General features: G+C 44.0%; 1 protein-coding gene across 1 annotated transcript in view; it reads right to left on the reverse strand.

Moving 5' to 3' along the window:
- LOC126416092 (xanthine dehydrogenase) overlaps nt 1-25,166 on the reverse strand; it is a 251,217-nt gene extending 226,051 nt beyond the window's left edge. Inside the window, exon 1 of the mRNA XM_050083585.1 lies at nt 25,057-25,166. Within this exon, the coding sequence (XP_049939542.1) occupies nt 25,057-25,104 (48 nt within the window). The 5' untranslated portion in view covers nt 25,105-25,166. The remainder of the gene's footprint in view (nt 1-25,056) is intronic.
- Between the last annotated feature and the right edge of the window lie 599 nt (nt 25,167-25,765).

The raw sequence follows: 25,765 nt of genomic DNA on the forward strand, positions 1-25,765 counted from the left end.
GACTATCCGCCTTCCCCACAACTGCCATTTCATGCTTGTCCCACTTCATATCGCTCTGAAATGTTATGCCCAAATATTTAATCGACGTGACTGTGTCAAGCGCTACACTACTTATGGAGTATTCAAACATTACGGGATTCTATTTCCTATTCATCTGCATTAAATTACATTTATCTACATTTAGAGTTAGCTGCCATTCTTTACACCAATCACAAATCCTGTCCAAGTCATCTTGTATCCTCCTACAGTCACTCAACGACGACACCTTCCGTACACCACAGCATCATCAGCAAACAGCCGCACATTGCTATCCACCCTATCCAAAAGATCATTTATGTAGATAGAAAACAACAACGGACCTACCACACTTCCCTGGGGCACTCCAGTTGATACCCTAGCCTCCGATGAACATTCACCATCGAGGACAACGTACTGGGTTCTATTACTTAAGAAGTCTTACAGCCACTCACATACTTGGGAACCAAACCCATATGCTCGTACCTTAGTTAGGAATCTGCAGTGGGGCACCGAGTCAAACGCTTTCTGGAAATCAAGGAATATGGCATCCGTCTGATACCCTTCATCCATGGTTCGCAAGATATCATGTGAAAAAAGGGCGAGTTGCGTTTCGCAGGAGCGATGCTTTCTAAAGCCGTGCTGATGCATGGACAGCAACTTCTCTGTCTCAAGGAAATTCATTATATTCGAACTGAGAATATGTTCGAGAATCCTGCAACAAACCGACGTTAAGAATATTGGTCTGTAATTTTGAGGATCCGTCCTTCTACCCTTCGTATATACAGGCGTCACCTGCGCTTTTTTCCAGTCGCTCGGGACTTTACGTTGGGCAAGAGATTCGCGATAAATGCAAGCTAAGTAAGGAGCTAATGCAGTAGATACCTCTCAGTAAAACCGAATTGGCGATTTATTTATTTTCAACCCATTCAGTCGCTTCACAACCCCAGGGATGTCTATCACTATGTCCTCCATACGGGCATCTGTACGAGACTCAAAAGGCGGTATGTTTGTACGATCCTCTTGCGTGAAAGCCGGCCGAAGTGGCCGTGCGGTTAAAGGCGCTGCAGTCTGGAACCGCAAGACCGCTACGGTCGCAGGTTCGAATCCTGCCTCGGGCATGGATGTTTGTGATGTCCTTAGGTTAGTTAGGTTTAACTAGTTCTAAGTTCTAGGGGACTAATGACCTCAGCAGTTGAGTCCCATAGTGCTCAGAGCCATTTGAACCATTTTCTTGCGTGAAAGATTTCTCAATTGCTAAATTTAAAATTTCAGCTTTCGTTTTGCTGTTTTCCGTTGCCAGGCCAGACTGATCAGTGAGTGACTGGATGGAAGCCTTCGACCCGCTTACCGATTTTACGTAAGACCAGAATTTCCTTGGGTTTTCAGCAAGGTATGACGGTGGTAGTGGTTGAATGCTTCACGAATCGCTCTTTTTACAGCAGCACGAATCTCTACTAACTTTTACCTGTCCTCATTCTCCCGATCTTTCTTGTACCGCGAGTGCAACTGCCTTTGCTTCCTGAGCATTCTCCGAATAGCGCTGTTAAACCACAGTGGGTCTTTTCCGTCCGTAACCCACTTTTTCGGCACATACTTGTCCAATGTGTGATTTACAATGTGTTTAAAATTTGCCCACAATTCTTCCACGTCCATCGTACCCGCAGTAAATGATTCGATTCATTTACTAAGTGGGATGCTAACAACTGCTTATCTGCTCTTTCTAGTAAGAATACTCTCCTAGACTACTTGACCGACTTTTTAACTTTCGTAACCATAGTCGTAATGACAACATCATGATCACTAATCCCTGTCTCAACAATGACACCGTCGATGAGATCTGGTCTGTTCGTGGCTACCAGATCTAAATGCGTTCGGCTTTCATTTGACTGCCCCTTATAGATGCTCGCCAAACAAAGTACAAAGCCGTCTAGCACTGTGGAGCACTGAAAAGACGGGCAAGGGAACACACGGAGTTGAACCTGAATCAGTGGCGTCGAGTTCTCATCACCGACGAATGCAGGATTTGTTTAACGCCTCCTGATTGGCATAGAAGGTTGAGGATGGTGTGAAGTATCAATGCTCATCTCAGACATACAGTCCTAAATGGTGAGGGAGACAGGTCAGTCATGTTTTGAGACGTTGTGACGTAGGAATGTCGGACGCCACTAGCAGCTATCGAGGGTAATTTGAGGGCTACGATAAGCACATAATTCTCCAACCTACTACTGTCCCACTGAATGTAATTTGAGGGCTGGTCAGTCTCATGACAGGAGTATTCGGACTATTGTACAGCCATACAGAAACCCGGTGATGGGAGCCACTTTCAAGACGATAAACCTTGAATACACGGCGCCTACCACTTGAACACCTTCGTTCAGAAGCGGGATGAAAGAATGGTCGCCGCAGAAATCTTCTTCACCCATTCGATGATATCAGGAGGGCCGCATTCGACGGTTGGGACAGCCTCGGGTAGTGCAGTACGGTTACTGAATGACACTCGGCAGCAATGATTTCCCAGGAGTGCACCTTCGGACAGACTGCCTTTATTTTAGTTATGGTTTTGTTTTACTATGATTTTTGTACTTTCAAAGTTCCGTCCTTAAATCGGTAAAAACGGAATTGTTACGATTCACATTGTCGTCCGCCTGTCTTTCTCGTCTGTCCGTCCGTCTGTTAAGACACCTTTTTCTCAGGAACAAGTGGAGATATTAAGTTGAAATTTATGTCAAATGCTAAGGTCTGCGGTCCTTTACGCTGTAAAAAAAATTAAGGTTCTAAGTGAATGCGCCGGCCTGTGATGGCCGAGCGGTTCTAGGTGCTACAGTCTGGAACCGCGCGACCGCTACGGTCGCAGGGTCGAATCCTGCCTCGGGCATGGATGTGTGTGATGTCCTTAGGTTAGTTAGGTTTAAGTAGTTATAGGTTACTGATGACCTCAGCAGTTAAGTCCCATAGTGCTCAGATTCATTTGAACCATTTGAGTGAATGCAATCAACGGATAGGCAAACTCATTCATCAAAACTTATGCGGTGTTGCCCATTGACCTAGACGGATGAAATTTGGCAAAAAGCAAGTTTTCACAGCACGGGTAAAAGAAAAAACTCCAAAAACTGTTCACTTGTAATTATATCACCTTTTTTTCTTTCTATTTGTTGTCTGTCTGTCTTTTTGTAAATTCTCGTCGCCAGTTTTGTAAAGCCCTTGTCGCTACTGCTGTGGAGGCCGAGATGTCACGTTTGTTACGGTAGGCCGAATCTGTGAGTTCGTGACACGACTTCTGGGCAGTACACAGCTAAGACGATTTCTCCCTACCACTATTACACAGCTATGCCCCAGGATCAGGTAACAGGATATGAGAACGACTGTTCTACAACACTCCAACAAATTAGTAACTAAGTCACTCAAATGAGTTACAAAGGTTTACTTATCTTTGTGACTTGTTGAATAATGAATTCTGCAACACTGCTTGTAATAAAACACAAAAAGACACCCATCAATGGCTAAGTGAAAATAATCGTAGCTAAACTTCACAGTACACAGCAAATGCAATTTACAACAACTGTCTATACACTCCCAAGAGCTCACTAAACGACGTTCTCTGTCAAGTCAGCCCTGGATGATGATCTATAAGCAAGTGGGCCAGAGCTGCTCTTCTTTCTTCCGAGGTAGGCTTCGGTCCGTTGTCATCCGGTCATTGGCGGATTGTACTTGGCCGGCAATTGGCCGAGGCGAAGTCGATATCTTCATCCTTAGCGCCGCCTGTGGCGCTTGTGGAACTCGCGCAAGTTGCGAGTCTCTATGGCACTGACACCAGCTCGCATCTTTGCGCCTGTGGTGCTTTTGCTCTGGCTGTGTCTTGTTCGGACGACACAGCCTGTCTGTGTGTCTAATCGTCTGTTAAGTTCCCTTTTTTCTCAGGAATGGGTAGAGAAGTTGAAATTATGTCAAACTCTAAGATCTACGATGCCTCGGCAGTATAAAAAATTTAAGCTTCCGGGCCAAATAATCAAAAGATAGGGCCATTTGTGTCACATATGTTGACACTCGTAAAGTCATTCATTAAGACCTATACAGGTACTGTCTACATGGATAATTAAATTTGTACGGAATGTTCAGAGCACAATTCCTACTCGCATTCGTACGGTATTTTTTGGTTTCTTCAGACATATTCTTTCATTCCCTGCTCCCTTTGAATCTAAGCTCACAAGCCTCCACTTATATTTTCAGCAGTATAATTCCTTAAAAATGGGCTAAGCCCTTTTATCGGACATATCTAAATTCGAAACGTATATAAGGCTATTAGAAAATTAATGCCTCTGGTAGATAAATACTTTTCACTACATATTTTTTATTATAAAAAAGAAAGAAATTTTCTTTTTTACTACGCACTTCAATTGAAGAGCCAAAGAAATTGGTACACCTGCCTTATAATGTAGGGCCCCTGCGAGCACGCAGAAGTGCCCAGAACGACGTGACATGGACTCGACTAATGTCTGAAGTAGTGTTGGAGGGAATTGACACCGTGAATCCTGCAGGGTTGTCAATAAAGTGTGAGGGAGTGGAGATCTCTTCTGAGCAGCACGTTGCAAGGCATCCCTAATACGCTGAATAATGTTCATGTCTGGGGAGTTTGGTGGCCAGAGCAAATGTTTAAACTCAGAAGAGTGTTCCTGGAACCACTCTGTAGAAATTCTGGATGTGTGGGGTGTCGCATTGTCCTCCTGAGATTGCTCACGTTCGTCGGAATGTGCAATGGACATGAATGGATGCAGCTGATCAGACAGGATGCTTACGCACGTGCCACCTGACAGAGTCGTATCTAAACTATCGGGTGTCCAACATCACTCAAACTTCACGCGCCCCACACCATTACAAAGCCTCTACCAGTTTGAACAGTCCCCTGCTGACATGCAGGGTCCATGGATTCATGAGTTTGTCTCCATACCCGTACACGTCCATCTGCTCAATACAATTTGAAATGAGACTCGTCCGACAAGGCAACAGTCCACTGTCAGAGTTAATGAGCCCATGGGAGGCGTAAAGCTTTGAGTCGCGCAGTCATCAAGGGTACATATCGATGATGTTTCGTTGAATGGTTCGCACTCTGACACTTGTTGATGTCCCAGCATTGAAATCTTCAACAATTTGAATAAGGGTTGCACTTCTGACACGGTGAACGATTCTCTTCGGTCGGCGTTGATTCTGTTCTTGCAGGATCTTTTTCCGGCCGCAGCGATGCCGGAGATTTGATGTTTTACCGGATTCCTGATATTCACGGTACACTCGTTAAATGGTCGTACGGGATAATCCCCACTTCATCGCTAACTCGTCGGAGATGCTGTGTCCCATCGCTCGTGCGCCGACTATAACACCACGCTCAAACTCACTTAAATCTTGATAACCTGTCATTGTAATAGCAGTAGCCGATGTAACAACTGCGCCAGACACTTGTCTTATATAGACGTTGTCGCCGCAGAGCCCTTTTCTGCTTGTTTACATGTCTCTATTTGAATACGCACGCCTATATCAGTTTCTTCAGCGCTTCAGTGTACTTGTCACTGACAGAAAATTTCAACTTAAAAGTACATTACTGGCCATTAAAATTGCTACATCAAGAAGAAATGCAGATGATAAACGGCTATTCATTGGACAAATATATTATACTAGAACTGACATGTGATTACATTTTCACGCAATTTGGGTGCATAGATCCTGAGAAGTCAGTACCCAGAACAACCACCTCTAAGCGTAATAACGGCCTTGATACGCCTGGACATTGTGTCAAATAGAGCTTGGATGGCGTGCCCATGCAGCTTCAACACGATACCACAGTTCATCAAGAGTAGTGACTGGCGTATTGTGACGAGCCAGTTGCCCGGCCACCATTGACCAGACGTTTTCAATTGGTGAGAGATCTGGAGAATGTGCTGGCCAGGGCGGCAGTCGAACATTTTCTATCCAGAAAGGCCCGTACAGGGCCTGCAACATGCGGTCGTGCATTATCCTGTTGAAATGTAGGGTTTCGCAGGGATTGAATGAAGAGTAGAGCCACGGGTCGTAACACATCTGAAATGTAACGTCCACTGTTCAAAACGCCGTCAATGCGAATAAGAGGTGACAGAGACGTGTAACCAATGGCACACCATACCATCACTCCGGGTGACACGTCAGCATGGCGATGACGAATACACGCTTCCAATGAGCGAACAGCGCGATGTCGCCAAACACGGATGCGACCATCATGATGCTGTAAACAAAACCTGGATCCTCCCGAAAATGACTTTCTGCCATTCGTGCACCCAGGTTCGTCGTTGAATACACCATCGCAGGCGCTCCTGTCTGTGATGCAGCGTCAAAGGTAACCGCAGCCATGGTCTCCGAGCTGATAGTCCATGCTGCTGCAAACGTCATCGAACTGTTCGTGCAGATGGTTGTTGTCTAGCAAACGTCCTCATCTGTTGTCTCAGGGATCGAGACGTGGCTGCACGACCCGTTACAGCCATGCGATGGATGTGTGTGATGTCCTTAGGTTAATTAGGTTTAAGTAGTTCTAAGTTCTAGGGGACTGATGACCTGAGATGTTAAGTCCCATAGTGCTCAAAGCCATTTGAACCATTTGAACAGCCATGCGGATAAGATGCCTGTCATCTCGCCATGCGGATAAGATGTCTGTCATCTCGACTGCTAGTGATACGAGGCCGTTGGGATCCAGCACGGCGTTCCGTATTACCCTCCTGAACCCACCGATTCCATATTCTGCTAACAGTCATTGGATCTCGACCAACGCGAGCAGCAATGTCGCGATACGATAAACCGCAATCGCGTGAGGCTACAATCCGACCTTTATCAAAGTCGGAAACGTGATGGTACGCATTTCTCCTCCTTACACGAGGCATCACAACAACGTTTCAGCAGGCAACGCCGGTCAACTGCTGTTTGTGTATGAGAAATCGGTTGGAAACTTTCCTCGTGTCAGCACGTTGTATGTGTTGCCACCGGCGCCAACCTTGTGTGAATGCTCTGACAAGCTAATCATTTGCATATCACAGCATCTTCTTCCTGTCGGTTAAATTTCGCGTCTGTAGCACGTCATCTTCGTGGTGTAGCAATTTTAATGGCCAGTAGTGTATTTCCTTTTACGGGTGTTAGCAAATACAGTCGTTGTTTCTTGATAACACAAAATTATTGCATAATCTACAAGTAAAATACGCATGATCCAACAGTTTGCGGGTACCTTGTAGTGGAAGAAGTTAATGACAACGCCCAATACAGAAGAGACGTGGTACAGGTGCCGATAGTCAAATCCAGGTCGCTAGTCAGAGTAGTCAGGTAGGAGAGCTTAAAACAAGAAAAAAAGTTGTTGACAGAGGTAGATACTTGCCAAACGAGTTTCTCAACGAAATAAAAAAAAATGATCCGCTACAGAAGCAGACTTGCCCAGCCTCCTAAACGCGCGGCACAGCAGCGAACAACCTGGTTCAAGGCGAAAGCTTGTTTATATAACACATATCGCTGCACACCGGCCAAGGTACAGTTGCAGACAGACCAATTTTAACAAAATTCAGTAGAGTAATTTCTAATCCGACACATACAGAACGTATAAATGACACCCACGCACATCTTTGTACGTTGTGAGTGCCTGTTTCATTACTTCCCATTTGAATTATATAACAGCTCTTCTTCTTTGCCAAATGACTTTTGAGAAATGCTCTACTTATTTAAAAGAATGAGAAACATTTTGGTTATTAATTGGTCCGACAAGCGGAAAATGAGCCACCACTTTCATCCTTATACACAGAAGCGCCAAAGAAACTGGTGTAGACATGCGTTTTCAAATACGGATATTTGAACAGGCAGAATATGGTGCTGTGGTCGGCAACGGCTATGTGAGACAACAAGCGTCTGGCGCAGTTGTTAGATCGGTTACTGCTACTACAATGGCAGGTTATCAAGATCTGAGTGAGTTTGAACGAGGTGCTATAGTCAGCGCACGAGCGATGGGACATGCCACCGCCGAGGAAGCGATGAAGTGGGGATTGTTCCGACCATTTCACGAGTGTACCGTGAATATCAGGTATCCAGTAAAGCATCAATTTCCGACATCGCTGCGGCCGGAAAAAGATCCTGCAAGAACAGTACCAACGACGACCGGAGAGAATCTTTCACCGTGACAGAAATGCAACCCTTCTGCAAATTGTTGAAGATTTCAATGCTGGACCATCAACAAGTGTCAGCGTGCGAACCATTCAACAAAACATCATCGGTATGGGTTTTCGGAGCCGAAGGCCAACTCGTGTACCGTTGATGACTGCACGACACAAAGCTTTACGCCTCGCCTGGGTCCATCAATACTGACAGTGGACTGTTGATGACTGGAAACATGTTGCCTGGTCGGACAAGTCTCGTTTCAAATTGTATCGAGCGGATGGACGTGTACGGGTATGGAGATAACCTCGTGAATCCATGGACCCTGCGTGTCAGCAGGGAACTGTTCAAGCTGGTGGAGGCTCTGTAATGGTGAGGGGCATGTGTAGTTGCAGTGATATGTGTCCCTTGATACGTCTTCTGACAGGTGACACGAACTTAAGCATTCTGTCTTATCACTTGCATCCATTCATGTCCACTGTGCATTGCAACGGACTTGGGCAATTCCAGCAGGACAATGCGACACCACACACAAGAATTGCTACAGAGTGGCTCCAGGAACACACTTCTGAGTTTAAACACTTCCGCTGCCCAACAAACTTCTCAGACATGAACATTATTGAGCATATATGGAATGCCTTGCAACGTGCTGTTCAGAAATCTCCACCCCCTTATACTCTTACGGATTTATAGACAGCCCTGCAGAATTCATGGCGTCAGTTCCCTCCAGCACTATCTCAAACTTTAGTCAAGTCTATTCAACGTCGTGTTGCGGCACTTCTGCGTACTCGCGGGGTCCTACATATTATTATGCAGGTTTACCAATTTCTTTGGCTCTTCATTGTGTAAGTACTTCGGAAAAGCCTGTTTCCTCAATAATCAAATTATACATCTGCTGCTTTAGAACGATGATAATGGGCAAAGGTGGCGAGAAGTAAAAAAAAACCTCAATAGCGTCATCTAAAGAATTATCAGTTTGCCACATCAGCATTTATTTTTAAGGAAAATTGGAGGCTCTATGAGCAAGACGCATTATACAGCTCAGCACAATTAAATGTCATGTCTAAATTATGGAGAACCCATGAGGAATTGAAAGAGGAACGCCAGGAGTCACACGAGAGAAAAAGATGTTCATTTTTTCTAGATGCTGAGGAAAATCCTAAGGTGAACGCTCTTTACCTGACTTTGGTCTGCGAAACATCAGCTATCCCTCTGGTATTCACAAAGTGCTGTACCGACGTACGAGGGACTAATTACCCATAAAAGACGCTATGTGACGAAGAGAAATAGTGCGCAAATACTGCAGCAACAAGGCAGCATTTTCCGACAACACAAAATAATCTGATGAAACCAAACGAAGGTTTCGGGAAGGCTGGTATGGAGAATGGCTAATAAAAACAATGAAGTGTGGTACACCTTGTCACAGTGGATCATTAAGGCGGTCGGCAATGAACTGGATAGGTGTGTGACGTCACACCTGGAATATTTACTTTATTGATGATTTTATGATTAAACAAATCTGCTACATCAGTGTCGTGTAAACTTGCGCATGCCAACGATTTACATGACCCAGTATGACATTGACCCGAAAAAGGCTGAAATTGACAATTAATGGTTGATATAAAACAACATAAATTACCACTTACACTCATCTGATCTAAATTCGATAGGACACCTGTAAACAAGGTTGAAGAGGTGAACGCCAATGAAACAAGGAATACTTGAAGGCAGAAGTATATAAAGGGAGAGAAACGACCACATGTTCATTCAGTGAATCCAACGAAGATCACATGTATCGTAACAAACGATACTTCCTGTGCTGTTGTCTAATACCGTTTATTTTATTTAACGACTGACACAGGAAACTAGATCCTGCTTAATACAGATTTCGAAGATCTTCAGTATTATATGAGAAAATCTCAAAATTAACTTGTAGCTACTTCTCTCTCCCTGTAGGCTAAATTAACGATCGCCAAAGATAAAGTTGTCGTTTAATGTATCTTCTCGCGTTTCTTAAGGCAAAAACATTATAAATGTTTATACGTTGTAGATTAAAACATATAATGTTGCAAATTCACACTATTATTTATTTCTCGTCGTTGCGCAATTCAATTCTATCGTGCCATGCGTGTGAGGGGAACGTATTGCATAGAAACATATTTAACAGCTAGGAGCAATCGTGTAATATAATTTCTTCGCCATTCCCGCGTCAGCTTATTAGAAAACCGATAGGAACTCTATAGTGATTACATTTGTACTCATTTAAGTAATGTGGACAACAACGACTAAAGGTAAGCCTTCTTCACGTGCAAACGTAGCACCATTTCGTTTTCTGAAACTTATTTCTCCCCTAACAAGCGCGCGGTTCAAATGACAAATGGAAATCATTTGTCCGGAGATAAGGTATCTCACTTTTCGGACTGCAATCCCGGGCACGTTTCGTCACCACATGAAAGCGTTTCCACACGTTCTCATCGAACGCTGGTAGTCTTGTTCGGCAGAGTACATCAGGCTATTAGTGTATTTAGGCACTGGAAACGTGAACTGCGCCAGGAGCGAAAATTTCAGAATAACAGCAAAAACGGACAAGACAGCAGAATAATTTAGTTCATACAAGAAAATAAAACAGATGAAGATGTAGATACTGACATGATACTGAAGTGAAACAAACTGGTTTTCAGCGGGTTACCGTCTTCCCATTAGGTAATGCTGTTACGTCATCGAAGTCCATCGTCAGCTGCAGCTATAGCGGACTAGGGTTTTGGTACATACACCATTTCTGTTCTTTGGTTTCATGTTTCACTACATCAGGAGTAGGGGTTGAATCTATGCAGCTGCAGTTCCTTCACATCTCCGTCTATACTCTGCTAGCCACCTTATAGCGTGTGGCGGTGGGTACTTTGTACACAACTGCCAATTTTCCCCTTTTCTTGTTTCAGTCTTGAAAGGTGCGCGAGAAGAACGATTGTAAGTAAGCTTCCGTACGGCGCGAATGTCTCTCATTATACCTTCATAGACTTTTCGCAAGATGTACGTAGGAAAAAGCAATATATTCGACGACTTTTACATGAACGAACATTCTCGTTATTTTAACAGTAAACTATATCTTGATACACAACGCCGCTCTTGTAGCACTACTATCAATCCTCTCTGCTAAAGGTCCCAGTCTGCCGAGCAACGCTCAAGCATCGGACGCAAAAGGAGTTTCCAAGCTACCTCTTCTGTGAGTGAATTACATTTATGCGGATTCTTTCAACGTATCTCAGAGTGGTTTGTGCCTTGATTATGATTGTTTTTATGTGATCGTCCCAGTTTCAGTAGCGCCGTATGTATGCTCGCAGATACGATGGTTGTCCAGAAAGTAAGTTCCGATCGGTCGTTAAATGGAAACCACAGTGAAAATCAGAAACATTTTATTTGTAAGAGTTAGCTACACTTTCCAGTGCTTCTCTACATAGTCCCCGCTCCGACTTAGACATTTGTCGGAGCGTTATACCACATTTCCAACACCATCGTCATAGAAGGCAGCTGCCTGAGCTTTCCGATAATTCTTTACGCTGGTCTATAGCGCGTAGACTGCACCCAAGTGTTGTCTTCGAGTCCAGCGTTTCATGTGAACAAAGATTATACTCAGGACAAGCAAATTAGGGCAGTGTTGTGGGCGATCGAACACATCCCATCGAAAAGGCTGCAGGAGCGTCTTCACTACCCCTGCAGAGTGCGGCTTAGAATTGCCATGAAGAAGGAAGTGCGTGGCATTTGTGTAAGGTGGGCTGCATTCCTTAAGGCGAAGCCTCTCAGCAGGCCCTCCTACTTGGTGGGAGACATCGTTGTTCTAGGCACCTTTACTCGCTCACAGTGCGCTCACAACTGAAAAGAGTATATTGATGCGATCAACGGTCATACTAGAGACACTACCCAACACTCTGTGCAAAGCTTCATCGGGTTTTCACTGTGGTGTCCATTTCGCGACCGATCGGAACTTCATTTCTGGACAACCCTCGTATTTAATGGTTGCGTCTGTTTCCAGTGATTGTTTGGAAATCGTGCAATCAAACAATAACGGCTTTTTCTGCCTATATATGCGCAAAACGTTGCGTTTACTTACAGTGAGGGTCAGCTGCCAAATCATCCACCAAGCTCTGATCCTCTACAGACTTTCTTGCGTCTCGCTACAATTTAATAGAGCTTGCGACTTTTCTACGAACAACAGAATCTTCCGCGAATAGCTTCATGGGGCTTTGGACGTTATCCGCTATGCCACATATACGCTGATGAGCCAAAACACTATGACCACTGCCTACTGCGAGGTTGTAGGCCGCCTGGTGGCGCCAAGGGCACGTAACGTGGCAAGAGACGAAGGGGGAATCATTCTAGCTATATTAAGTGGCGCAAATGCGGAAAACCGACAATCTCAGCGACTTTGGCAAAAGCCGTATTGTTGTCGTCAGTGCCTGGGAGCGAGCATCTCGGAGACACTGAAGCTGTTGGCGCGCTCCAGTCGTGAGCATAGACGGAAAGCGGTTGAATGTTGAAACCACGATAGGCGTCAAGAAGTTGGACGTCCACACCTTATCAGAGCACAGGGATCGGAGGACTGTCCGTTCTCTGAGCAGGATAGGCGGTGAGATGTGGTAGATCTGACGTCAGAGTACAGAGATGGCGCAGGCACAAATGCTTGTCTCCTTTGCGAGTGGAACAAGAAAGGAAATGATTAGTAATGGTACGGGTACTCTCCACCACGCACCGTACAGTGGCTTGCTGAGTAGATGTAGATGAATCTCCTACAAGAGTCTTCTCTCCTTTGCAAATGTACTTGTTTTTCCAATAAATCGATATCGTTCATCTAACCTCTTGGGAACCAGGAATACCAAATACTGATGTTGATCGTTGCACCCTAAAGAGGCAAGAAGTGTTACACACCCATTGCGCATTGCCACTTCTATTTATCGGCATTTAAGTTAAGCTGCTATTTATTACAGCTAGCAGTCCTTTGCCCTTAGTCACTGAATGATTAAACTTTCCAATAGACACCTGCGTTTTGGTAACAAAATATCTCTTTCCCAAAAGTTGCGATAGGTCCTTTATGAAAATGAGCGATCGTAACACTCTTCCTTAGGATAGTTCGTAAGTTACCCTTCTCCCTGATGAACCCTCGTCGTCCAAACTAACGTATCAAGTTCTCCATCGGGCAAACATTCTTAGCGTCTATCATACACTATTGGCCATTAAAATCGCTACACTACGAAGAAATGCAGATGCTAAACGGGCATTCATTGGACAAATATATTATACTACAACTGACATGTGATTACATTTTCACGCAGTTTGGGTGCATAGATCCTGAGAAATCAGTACTCAGAACAACCACCTCTGGCCGTAATAACAGCCTTGATACGCCTGGACATTGACTCAAACAGAGCTTGGATGGCGTGTACAGGTACAGCTGCCCATTCAGTTTCAACACGATACCACAGTTCATCACGAGTAGTGGCTGGCGTATTGTGACGAGCCAGCTGCTCGGCCACCATTGACCAGACGTTTTCAATTGGTGAGAGATCTCGAGAATGTGCTGGCCAGGGCAGCAGTCGAACATTTTCTGTATCCAGAAAGGCCCATACAGGACCTGCAACATGCGGTCGTGCATTATCCTACTGAAATGTAGGGTTTCGCAGGGATCAAATGAAGGGAAGAGCCACGGGCCGTAACACATCTGAAATGTAACGCCAACTGTTCAAAGCGCCGTCAAAGCGAACAAGAGGTGACCGAGACGTGTAACCAATGGCATCCCATACCATCACGCCGGGTGATACGCCAGCATGGCGATGACGAATACACGCTTCCAATGTGCGTTCACCGCGATGTCACCAAACACGGATCAGACCATCAGGATGCTGTAAACAGAACCTGGATTCATCTGAAAAAATGATGTTTTCCCATTCGTGCACCCAGGTTGTCGCTGAGTACACCATTGCAGGCGCTCCTGTCTGTGATACAGCGTCAAGGGTAACTGCAGCCATGGTCTCCGAGCTGATAGTCCATGCTGCTGCAAACGTTCGTGCAGATGGTTGTTGTCTTGCAAACGTCCCCATCTGCTCACTCAGGGATCGAGACGTGGTTGCACGATTCGTTACAGCCATGCGGATAAGATGCTGTCATCTCGACTGCTAGTGATACGAGGCCTTTAGGATCCAGCACGGCGTTTCGTATTACCCTCCTGAACACACCGATTCCATATTCTGCCAACAGTCTTTGGATCTCGGCCAACGCGAGCAGCAATGACGCGATACGATAAACCGCAATCGCCATAGGCTACAATCCGACCTTTATCAAAGTCGGAATCGTGATGGTACGCATTTCTCCTCCTTACACGAGGCATCACAACAACGTTTCACCAGGCAACGCCGGTCAACTGCTGTTTGTGTATGAGAAATCGGTTGGAAACTTTCCTCATGTCAGCACGTTGTAGGTGTCGCCACCGGCGCCAACCTTGTGTGAATGCTCTGAAAAGCTAATCATTTCCATATCACAGCATTTTCTTCCTGTCGGTTAAATTTCGCGTCTGTGGCACGTCATCTTCGTGGTGTAGCAATTTTAATGGCCAGTAGTGTATATGTGCGACAAAATATCGTATGCTCGAAAGACTGTTTTTGCATATGCCATTCAGTCACTATGTTAAAGGCCATGCCATGACATATATTTTTTCAGTATTAAAGCATCTACAGACAAGGATGGCGCAAGCAAAATTTGCACCAGTTACCCTAAAAGAATTATTTTAACAGTAGTCGTATCGCATCTAACATTTATACTCAAAGCAGACTCGCATAGGTAAACAGGTATTAAAACGACAGTATTTGTCAGTATAAATGGAAAAGTTTTGTTTCTGTGTAAGCTATAGTTCTTTAGTAATAGTCATCGAGCAATACTTGTTCGTAATCACTAATACCTTTCTCCTTATTCATAGTTAAGCAAACGGTCACAACACTACAGCAGCTCGTAAGCTATAAAGTGTTACAAAATTCGATCGAAGTCGCGTCGTTTGCAAAACAGAATGTATTGCTAGTACATACGAGGATGGCTTGACAGGTCTAGTAAAGAATCTCAAAAATCAGTGGCCATCACCCTACCAGCTGAAAACATTATCTTTGCCTTCTTTCGGTGCACTTTCAGCAGCCTTTGCCCATTGTTTTGACTCTGGTGTGTAATGATGGATCATGGATCATCAACAGTCACAAATCGGCGTAAAAAATTTTGCGGTTTGCGATTTAACTTAGACATTGTCTGAAGTGTTATGCTGGATGCGCTTTTGGTCGACTGTGAGCAATCGCGGCACCCACCTCGCATACGACTTCTTCACAGCCAATTCCCCGTGCAGGATATTATGCACTCGCTCAGCTGAGAGGCCTACAATCTCAGCAATTTTTATTCGGCAGCCTGTCATTACCATATCATGAACTTTGTCAGTGGTTTTGTTCATGGGGACCTTCACTACACGACCGAAGCGCGCTTCGTTTTCGGTGCTTCTCCCACCACGTTTAAATTCATTAATCCAAAAGTGAACGGTCTTCAATGATGGTGCAGAGCGGGCGTTAACTTCGTCCAATTCTGTTTTGATTTGTTCAGCAGTCCAACACTTCAAATGAAAATGTTAAAAACAGCACTGCACACGGTTTTCTCCATTTTAAATAGCAATCGACACTATGACCAATTAAGACGGTTGTCAACAATGAACTGTGCGTTGTACATTTTGGAATTCTTTCCACGATCATTGGAATAACGAAGCTTACCAACCATGAAGGCGCAACATAAAGGTTCCATTCTTTCCTGGAAATTTTTCAGACTTATTAGACCACCCTCGTAAACAGTAGGCTGTCAGCTTGAGCAATAGTTTTACCTACATTGCAGGAATCGAATTAATAACAACTTGGCTGCTTTATCTGTTAACGCTGTGGAGTAAATGAACTCAGCCAGATAAGGAGGCAGCTGAAAATATGCAGTGTAATGTTGTTTGTGAGTTGCGGCAGGAAGAAAAAGTATTTTTGCGAAGGCAGCAATCAAGATCGATATCTTCTTCAGTTATCTGTGTCTTTCTCCGTCAACGCAGAAATCAAATGCACCAAACTGGTCGAACTCGGATTAGCAGTCGTGTACCAGGAGAATTGGGGCTGTGGCTACCACTTTAGGAAGGAGCAGGGTTCATACCTCATTCCGACAACATAGACTTAGATTTCCCATGGTATCCCAAAACCGGTTACGGTGAACACGGACTCGGGCGAATTTCTTTCCCATCATCCCGGTAATCGAGCTTGTGCTTCTTCTTAGAATACTTAGTCGTCGATGGGACTTCATACCGTAAAGTTACTAGTTTTGTGTAATGATTTGTCTACAATTAAAACGTACCTCATTTGCAGTACTCGACTTCGAGCATCATTCAAAGGCGGGTCAAATGTTTCTCTAATCTGTTTTATTTCTTACTTTCAGATACATCATTTTACAAAACACTTTACCGTCAATTTTTAATTTATTTTCATGTTTTGTTCAGAAAACGTGATCTTACTGTCACCTCATTTGCTTTCCTAGCGTCCTCCGTTCTCGAAATATCCTGAATTTCGTTTTTGATTAGAAGGAAATCATTTTGACGTTTATGTGTCACATGAATACAAATTTTTATCTCAGTATGACTAGGCCTTGAAGTGATGAACTTTTGACACTTTATTTACATTTTCAATTTTACCTCAAATCACTAAGTTTCTATTGCCTATCCAGATTACTTTCAAGGAATAAAAAATTAGACCTCTCGCTGGTCCAATTTGACACACCTTTCGGACACTTCCCACTCTTCGTCTTGCAATGAAAATTCGTACAAAGACGCGTTCTGTAATCTATAGGAAGCCTTGTTTTCGCTCCGCTCAAACATTTGACTAATAACTGTTGTGACATTCGAACCAGGTACCCCAGATAATGTGTCCGATATAATCGGTAGTTTTGGATCTCGATGCTCTACAAGCAGAGGTGTTTGCAGAACAAGTGATAGGATTCGGTTCTGCCGGACGTTTGCTAGAACACTAACGATAAGAATTCGCTGAAATACAATTCCACTCTCCATCTTGGCACTATTACGGCCACAAACATTTATTTCATACGATCATCTCACTACGGCAATGAACCATTTCCAAGTGCTTCCTCACATGCTTGCAGTTTCACACAGTCACCCTGTATGAGTAGTATATAGTATATGATTGTTATTTAAATACTCGTATACACACCCGAAGGTGACCAATTTTCCATAAGCGTCAACGTTATGTTCAATGTGAGTTTTTTTGTGCATTAAACCCACGCTAATACGGCCGTGAGTAGCCTGTCCTCTCAGTTCAACTTATCTGAAATTTCGAGTTTCTGCTTGAGCTCTACCATAATGTGTTTCCTTTTAAAAGCTATGATACTGAACTGTAAAGCAAGCCACAATTTCAGATACAGGGTTGGGGCAAATAAAAGCGCCCTGGACGCGAGTGGATACAATTGGACGTGAATGTATGGATATAAGCTCGCCCCACGACGCGAACACCACGTATACGCCCACCACGTGATTCACACCAGTTCAGAGCGCAGTGCGGGCTGTGTCAGTGTGAGTGGAGCAGTGCAAGGGGATGATGGTACTCACAGGTGTTAGTTGTGGAAAGTAACGTGACAACAAAGTCATGAAACGGTGTGGTCAGTTGTTTCCTAAGAAGTTTAGTAGTGTGAGCCAGACAAGAAAAAAAAAAGAAAAAGGCATTCCGAAACGCACTTGCACACCAGAAAATGTGGCTGCAGTTTACCAGGAAATGCTTCAGAGTCCTACCAAATCAATCTGACGCCTGTCGCAAGAGACCGGCAAATCAGGTCGATCATGCTGACGAATACTCCACCTGAACCTGCATATGCATCACTACCAAGTGTCTGTTGTTCATGCACTAAAGCCAGCAAATGCTTCCCAGGGCCTCCAGTTTTGTGACTGGCTATTCACTGAGATAATAATGAATGGTGTGGACGTAGATCTGTTCTTTATGTCCGATGAAGCCTAGTTTTACCTCGGTGGTTACGTCAACTCACAGAATCACAGGTTCTTCGCAGCGAAGAATCCACATAACTTCCACGAAACACCATTGCATGATCAGGAGGTTGGACTTTGGTGTGCAGTGCCTTCACACCGCGTTACTGGTCCCATCTTCTTTCATTATATGCTGACTTCGGCTCGTCACATTGCCAACATATTGAAACCGTTTGTGGCAGCATTAACGGAGGACGAAAAGACCTACAGTGACTTCCAATAGGATGGAGCAATTGCCCAAACAGACAGCCGAACCTTGGAGCGCATTTACACAATCGTCGCGCCTGCCTAAGCGCTAGCAGAGGTCAGTCTGGTCGCGGACGTAACTGGCCACCCAGGTCACCTGATCTGACAGAGTGTGAGTACTTTGTGTGGGGAGCCCTCAAGTCTAAGGTGCGTAGCTACAGCCCTCATAGTCTTCAAGAACTGCAGCAGAATATTTCGGATGAGACTGCAACAGTTCCAGCGGTCCAGATTCGACCCCCTTCACAAGTTTGCTGACCAGGGTCAAAAATCTCTGTTTTCCGGACCACTTTTATTTGCCCCACCCTGCGTGTATAGCATGGTTTAACATTGTAATTAATTAATAACATTGCTGCGGAACATAATTCATTGTCGTGCGAGTCATTTCTGCTTGAACGACAAGAGGCTATTTTTCAGCATAATCTCCTATTTACTATCAAAAACAGTCTTGATGACAATTTATTTATTCCAGTGACTGATTTCGACCACTACTGTGGTCATCTTCAGACCTACAAGTCATATACAAGCTTTAATTAGAGGGCTACATACATTAAAGGAAATACATACGGCTACAAAGCTATAAAACGATGAATTACCAATCAGTAAGAACCTTCTACTGGTGGTAAATCAATACTCGAGAAACCAGTGCACATCTTACTATATATACTGGAGGCTCCGCCCACTTCTGACAGAATGGTGTCATTGCTAATCAATGGGTTCTAAATCGAATAACAACGTAAAATTTCTTAGTTAAAAGAACATTGACAAGAAAGGAAGTAAACACACATAAAACTTAGCTTGTTCAACAGCTATTGTCAATTAAGAAGCGTTAAAAATATTGAAACATGTAGGATAAATGAACTTCGTTTTAACAGTACGTGGGTTGCCCTCTCAAGGCCTGTTAGTGAACCATTTGGAACCACTGGTTCCCATGGTGAAGTTGGACGACGTTCCAAAGATGTGGCAGCAGGCTTCTTTCTACTGAAGTTGTAAAGTCGATAGGGAAACTACTGGTTGCCATGGTGAGGATGAACGCCATTCCAAAGATCTGGCACCAGGCTACTTCTTCTAACGAAGTTTTTGCGGAAGTCGAATGGCAAAGACTGCAACGTCAGACGATGTACTATTGAGCAGCAACATGTCTTTATTGAAACGATAGACGCTCTATCAGGGCGCTTTTCAATGAGAAGGCTGCAATAATCGTCAACTGACATGTGTAGTACATGCTGTACAGATACGATTTACTGGTGTAATAAGAGACTTCCATTTACATAGATTACTCGATACATAATAATTGTTACAGATCAATACTAAGAAGAAGAAAAGATAGTAAATATGTGTAACAACATTGGTTACTGTTCACTCCCATAATGTATTCAAAAGTACAATCTCTGTTCAATGTAACGGCCATACGCCGCCTAACTGGGGGAGCCTATATGATCGCATGGTACCACTCTACTGCTCGACGTCGGAACCAATGTCTTGCTGCATCAATAACCTCTCCATCATCCACGTACTGCTTCCCGCAGAGTACATTCTTCATTGCGCCAAACACAGAAATCGGAAGGTGCGAGATCTGGGCTGTAGGGTGGAAGAGGAGTAACACAGTCCAATGAAGTTTCGTGAGATCCTCTCAGGTGCGCAGACTTGGGTGACACTTTGCATTGTCACAGAGAAAGAGAAGTTCGTTTGCATTTTTGCGGCGACGAACACTTAAGTCGTTTGCCGGCCTCGGTGGCCGAGCGGTTCTAGGCGCTTCAGTCCGGAACCGCGCGACTGCTACGGTCGCAGGTTCGAATCCTGCCTCGGGCATGGTTGTGTGTGATATCCTTAGGTTAGTTAGGTTAAGATATCCTTAGGTTAGTTAGGTTTAAGTAGTTTTAAGTTCTAGGGGACTGATGATCTCAGATGTTAAGTCCCATAGTGCTCAGAGCCATTTGAACCATTCTGAAGTCGTTTCTTTGCTGAGGGTGCACTTAACAGCTGATCGTCGCACCATGAGAAACGACATCAAACAGAACACCCCCTTCTGAGTATCACAAGAAAGTCGCCACGACATTACCGGCTGAGGGTGCGGCTTTGAACCTTTTCTTTGGAGGAGAGGTGATATGGCGCCACTCCATGGATTGACGCTTTGTTTCCGTTTCGAATTTATGAACACATTTATCTTCGCCTGTGACGACGTTCGACAAAAAATTGCCTCGTAACTCTTAGGCAATTCGCACAGACGGCCCTTCGTTGTTCTTACGGTTTTCTGTTGGTCTGCGAGGAACCCAACTGGTGGACAAGTGTGTCAGCACAACCAACAGAGGTGTCCATGTGAGCAGCGAGGTGTTCGATTGTGATCCGTGCCACGTTCCTACATTGCAGTGGTCACAGCTCCGGCACACAGGAGATAGGACCGATTTGCGGGACCTTGTTGCGATGATGACAGAAGCCTTACCCAACGACACACTGTGCTTTTGTTAACAGTCAGGTCTCCGTATGCATACTGCAAGCGCCTATGTATATCTGCAATGCTCTTGTTTTTCACCAAAAGAAATTCAATGACAGGTCCTCCGTTACATACGCCATTTTGGAGGCTACGTATAATGCCACAACCTGAAGGAGGAGTGTTCCACTATGTACCACAACAAACTCCGCAGTTTTTCAGCTGAAACTGGCCGAGAAAAAACAGAGTTGCATCATATGGTGAAGAAAAGTTCGGGCACTCGGTCTTTGCAGCGCGATTCCTCACATCCTAGCAATAAAAAAATGTCTGACACAAACTTTCGTCCTGCGCGTATTTCGGGCAGTAGATAAACGGTAAGGAGTAGCAATCTGGTAACACTGTAATCACGTGTAAAGTAACTACCTATCTCAAGATACATCAATAGTGTAGTATAGCTGGTGCAAGGGATAGCGTTTTGGATCAGTATGCAGGAGGTCGAGTGTTCGATTGTGGGTTGCGGCTTATTTGTTTTTATTTGCTGAAAGTCATCTGCGTGGTACGGTATCAGGCATCTTAATCGCCATACAGTGATCACAGTGGCTCTTCTACAAAACATTTTCAGTTACATAGTACGAACACAGAAATGGAAATACTATCGTTTTCATTGATCAGCTTTTAAAGAAACCGTTTGCACGTCGTAGACGCGAATTGTTTCGCACCACTGCATCTACTGGATTCCGAACTTGTTTTGTGTGTATCCTTCCCCAATGGTGCCATCGATTATTCTTGCCACGTTCTTGCCATTACGTTTCGCTAGGGCCTTACGTCATAAGTAGGGTTAACAATGCGCTCTGTAAATAATTTCGATGGGACCGTTGGGAGAGGGCACACAGAAAACAGTTTTGGAATCTAGTAGATGCAGTGGTGCGAAACAATTTGCGTCCACGACGTGCAAAAGGCTTCTTTAAAAGCTAATCAATAAAACGATTGTGCTACTGTGTTAGTAGCACGTAACTGCAAACGTTTTGTAGAAGAGCCACTCTATTCTCTCTATGACGATTAAGTCGCCTGATACAGTACCATGCAGTCTACGTTTAGCAAATAAAAACAAATAGGCCTTCGCCCCGTATCGAACCCTCCATCTTCTGCTTGCAAACCCAAAACGCTATACATTGGACCAACTGCACGACACTACTTGATGTGTTATCAGAGGTAGTTATCGTACATGTGATTACAGTTTTCCAGATTGCCAGTCTTTAACGTTCATTTACCCTCGAAAAATGCCCAGGAAGAAATTTTGTGAGAGACAGTTTGCCGGTTTGCGAGGAATAGCACTGCGAAGTCCGAGATCGCGAATTTTTCTTCAGCCTGCATTATAATAAGTATCCCAGATCACGTAATCTGGGTAAGTATATTAGGTCTTCTCATCTTGCTTCATAAGAACACACGGCATCTGCACGATTAGCATGCTGTATGAACCACACCCCACCCCCAGACAAGAAAAAAAAGTTATAAAAGCGTTCAGGTAATTCCTTGGTTGTCAGTAGCAGCTGTAGAGCAAATAACTAGTGCCCATTTCATGTCCGACATTTGCCAAGCATGTGCAAAATATGGGACTGTGTAACCACCACACTGACGGCATCAACGAAACAAACACACACTCTTTTCTTTCAAAGTCAAATAAAATCTCGCAAATACATACGAAAGAAAAACATCAACTTAATCGCATGATATATTAATCGCTAAAATTTCTGAATTCTTTCAAAGTGTTACTTCTATGTCATTCTTGGAAAATTCTCTTTAAATGAAAATTTCCGACAGCTTGGAAACTGTTACCGTTTCTGGCGAACCAAAATGCGTCATCTATCTTTGGTTAAAGGCCATTGGTCGTAACGAGTCTGACTGCCAGATACTGCAGATAATAAAGGTATTTTGTAGACGGCAAGGAATATCAAAAATGAAAGGTGGAATCGCACAGTGAGATATCAATACAGTAAAAGATATAGTTCCATTTGCCCAACAAAGGTGGCAGCAACATTTTTTTCACAGTATTTTGATGGGAGTGGATACCGCATCGAAATGTTGCGCTTAAAAGTGGAACTACAGAAGTGATGCTACAGAAGAATGCTGAAGATTAGATGGGTTGATCACAAAACTAATGAGGACGTATTGAATAGAATTAAGGAGAAGAGAAATTTGTGGCACAACTTGACTAGAAGAAGGGATCGGTTGGTAGGACATGTTCTGAGGCATCAAGGGATCACCATTTTAGTGGAGGGTAAAAATCGTAGAGGGAGACCAAGAGATGAGTACACTAAGCAGATTCAGAAGGATGTAGGTTGCAGTAGGTACTGGGAGATGAAGAAGCTTGCACAGGATTGAATAGCATGGAAAGCTGCATCAAACCAGTCTCTGGACTGAAGACCACCACCACAACAACAACAACAACAAAAACAAAAGTGGAACCATCAACTTAGGTAACACTCAGAAATTACATCAATAAATTAGCTCTCCATTTTTAGGTTATTCTCACAAATCAAAGTGAGGAATTGTTGTCCCGACAGAACGAGTACGTTTAGGAACCATTCGGAAGTAACAGAATATTCCCGACAATGTCACTTTGATTATGTGACGGGATATGTGGAAGTACTGGAGCAATTACTGGAACATACCGGATGTTTCTCGCAATTTCTTCTGGATAAACTACAGAAGTAATAATTTAGTCGTTTTCAATGCAAATGGAAATCAGACATCTGGGTTTGTTTCAAACAGAAGCTGCTCGCAGAAAATACTGATTCTTATTATTTGGATGCGCGTAGTTCAACGAATGCCGAGTTCCACTTCTGCAGTAAATCAACGGGTCCCTGCATGAACCAAGGAATCATTTATTTTGTACGTGAGTTTTATTACAGAGTTTCTAAGAGACTGCTGTTCAAGGTACATATATTTATTTCAAGCAACACAGCAAGTATTTTTCGCACTTTGGTGTACTTAATTGCGCGAAAAGAAGCAGGTATTTTGACCCAGCCTGGTACCTGAAAGAAAAGGAAGTATGCCATATACTACCAGCTTGCATCGTGTTGTACCGACAGAGGCACTCGATACATTCTGCAGCATTCTGTTATCGAGATACTAAAGGAGAACCTACAATCCACAGGTGGTCTTGCGCTGTATTTGGGGCTCTCTTATAATTAGAGAAGTTGTCCACAGTTGGGTAGAGAGAATCCACATCTTTTTTAATTCCACCGAACATGAGTACAAGGCCGGCCGAAGTGGCCGTGCGGTTAAAGGCGCTGCAGTCTGGAACCGCAAGACCGCTACGGTCGCAGGTTCGAATCCTGCCTCGGGAATGGATGTTTGTGATGTCCTTAGGTTAGTTAGGTTCAACTAGTTCTAAGTTCTAGGGGACTAATGACCTTAGCAGTTGAGTCCCATAGTGCTCAGAGCCATGAGTACAAGTTTGCTTCCTTTCACTTCATGACGCCATATAACATAAAGAACGCGGCACTATTCTTTACGCTTTTATTTCTCGTTTATTCCCCTGTAGTTTTGAGGCTTACTATCAAGCAAACTACTACAAATTACGGGAAATATACGCATAATATGACTGTATGAAGCAATCTTTCAGGTTTCCTTATTACTCCAAACTTAGTAGTAATCACACACTACGTAAGGTATGAGAAAACCTGAACTGTATACTCCGCTTAATTTCAAATTCGACAAAACCGTCAAAATGTATAGCTAAATGTGCGTCGCGCTTATATGTTCAGTTATTTTCGATAGTGTCATGCTGTCGCAGATCTACGATTGTCACGAAATAATAATAATAAAACAGCGCAAGCGCTAACGCAGCTATAGACGACAGTGTAGATGTATCACAGCAGTGTCATTAACATTAGATCGCTCTTCTGCTGTTACGTAATTACCGAGCGAGATTCAGATTCTGCAAGAATAAAACTCCTGTCTGTTGTAGGCGAATGCAGAACGCAGTGTAGCAGCGCACATCTGAATCTGGCACAGACAGTTCAGAAGAATTTGTACTAATATTTTTTGACCTTGGTATCACTTCTTTGTGTATATAGTGTTAGAACGACACACACGTTGTGATGACAACAATAGAGCTGCCTACCTTTCTGCCGTTGACGAAGAACACAAGCATTGACGTCTCGTTATCCATCTTCTCTGCAACACGCCAGGGGCGTAAGTGTCGGTAGAATGTAATGCCTTCCGTGCTTTAGTTGCCGCTACTGAACCATAGTTACGCAGAGTGTCGACAGAGCGCGCCACGTACTGTCAGTGTCAGTTGCGATTGGTCTACGCCAGGACAAACCGAACGCCATCTGCTGGTGGCTGCAACTAACCATTTATCGGAAGCGAGCTTTACGAGATGTAGGAACATGCGTAGTTTAAGCAGTTCTGCTGAGGCGGACGAAAGAAAATTTGCGCTCACGCTCTCGTTATCCGTCGATTTTGCAAGGACAGAAGTGTCGAAGTCCAGGTGCTTCAATAAGGCAAAGATACGTAAATGCTCTCCTTTAGCGATAAAGTTAACTGACACATAAAACGACAACTTATATCTTTGTAGCAGCTGGAGAGCGTCAGCTATGCCAAATTTTGAACATCAGATCATTCGTCACTCTTTCCCAAAGGACCAAAACGATGGCTATGAAACTGTGCCATTTGCGCCTAGAGCTTTTGCCTAAGAAAGATCAGCAAGCTATTTGTTCAGGACAGTTCGTTTATTCACGAAGGGCCAATGTTTTCTTGTGGTCCCATCTGATATGGATCCCATATAAATATGGAATGTTAGGCAAGGGCCGCAAAACCGTGTTATGACA

This window comes from Schistocerca serialis, chromosome 8 (genome assembly GCF_023864345.2).
Source record: "Schistocerca serialis cubense isolate TAMUIC-IGC-003099 chromosome 8, iqSchSeri2.2, whole genome shotgun sequence".
Taxonomy (NCBI): Eukaryota; Metazoa; Arthropoda; class Insecta; order Orthoptera; family Acrididae; genus Schistocerca; species Schistocerca serialis.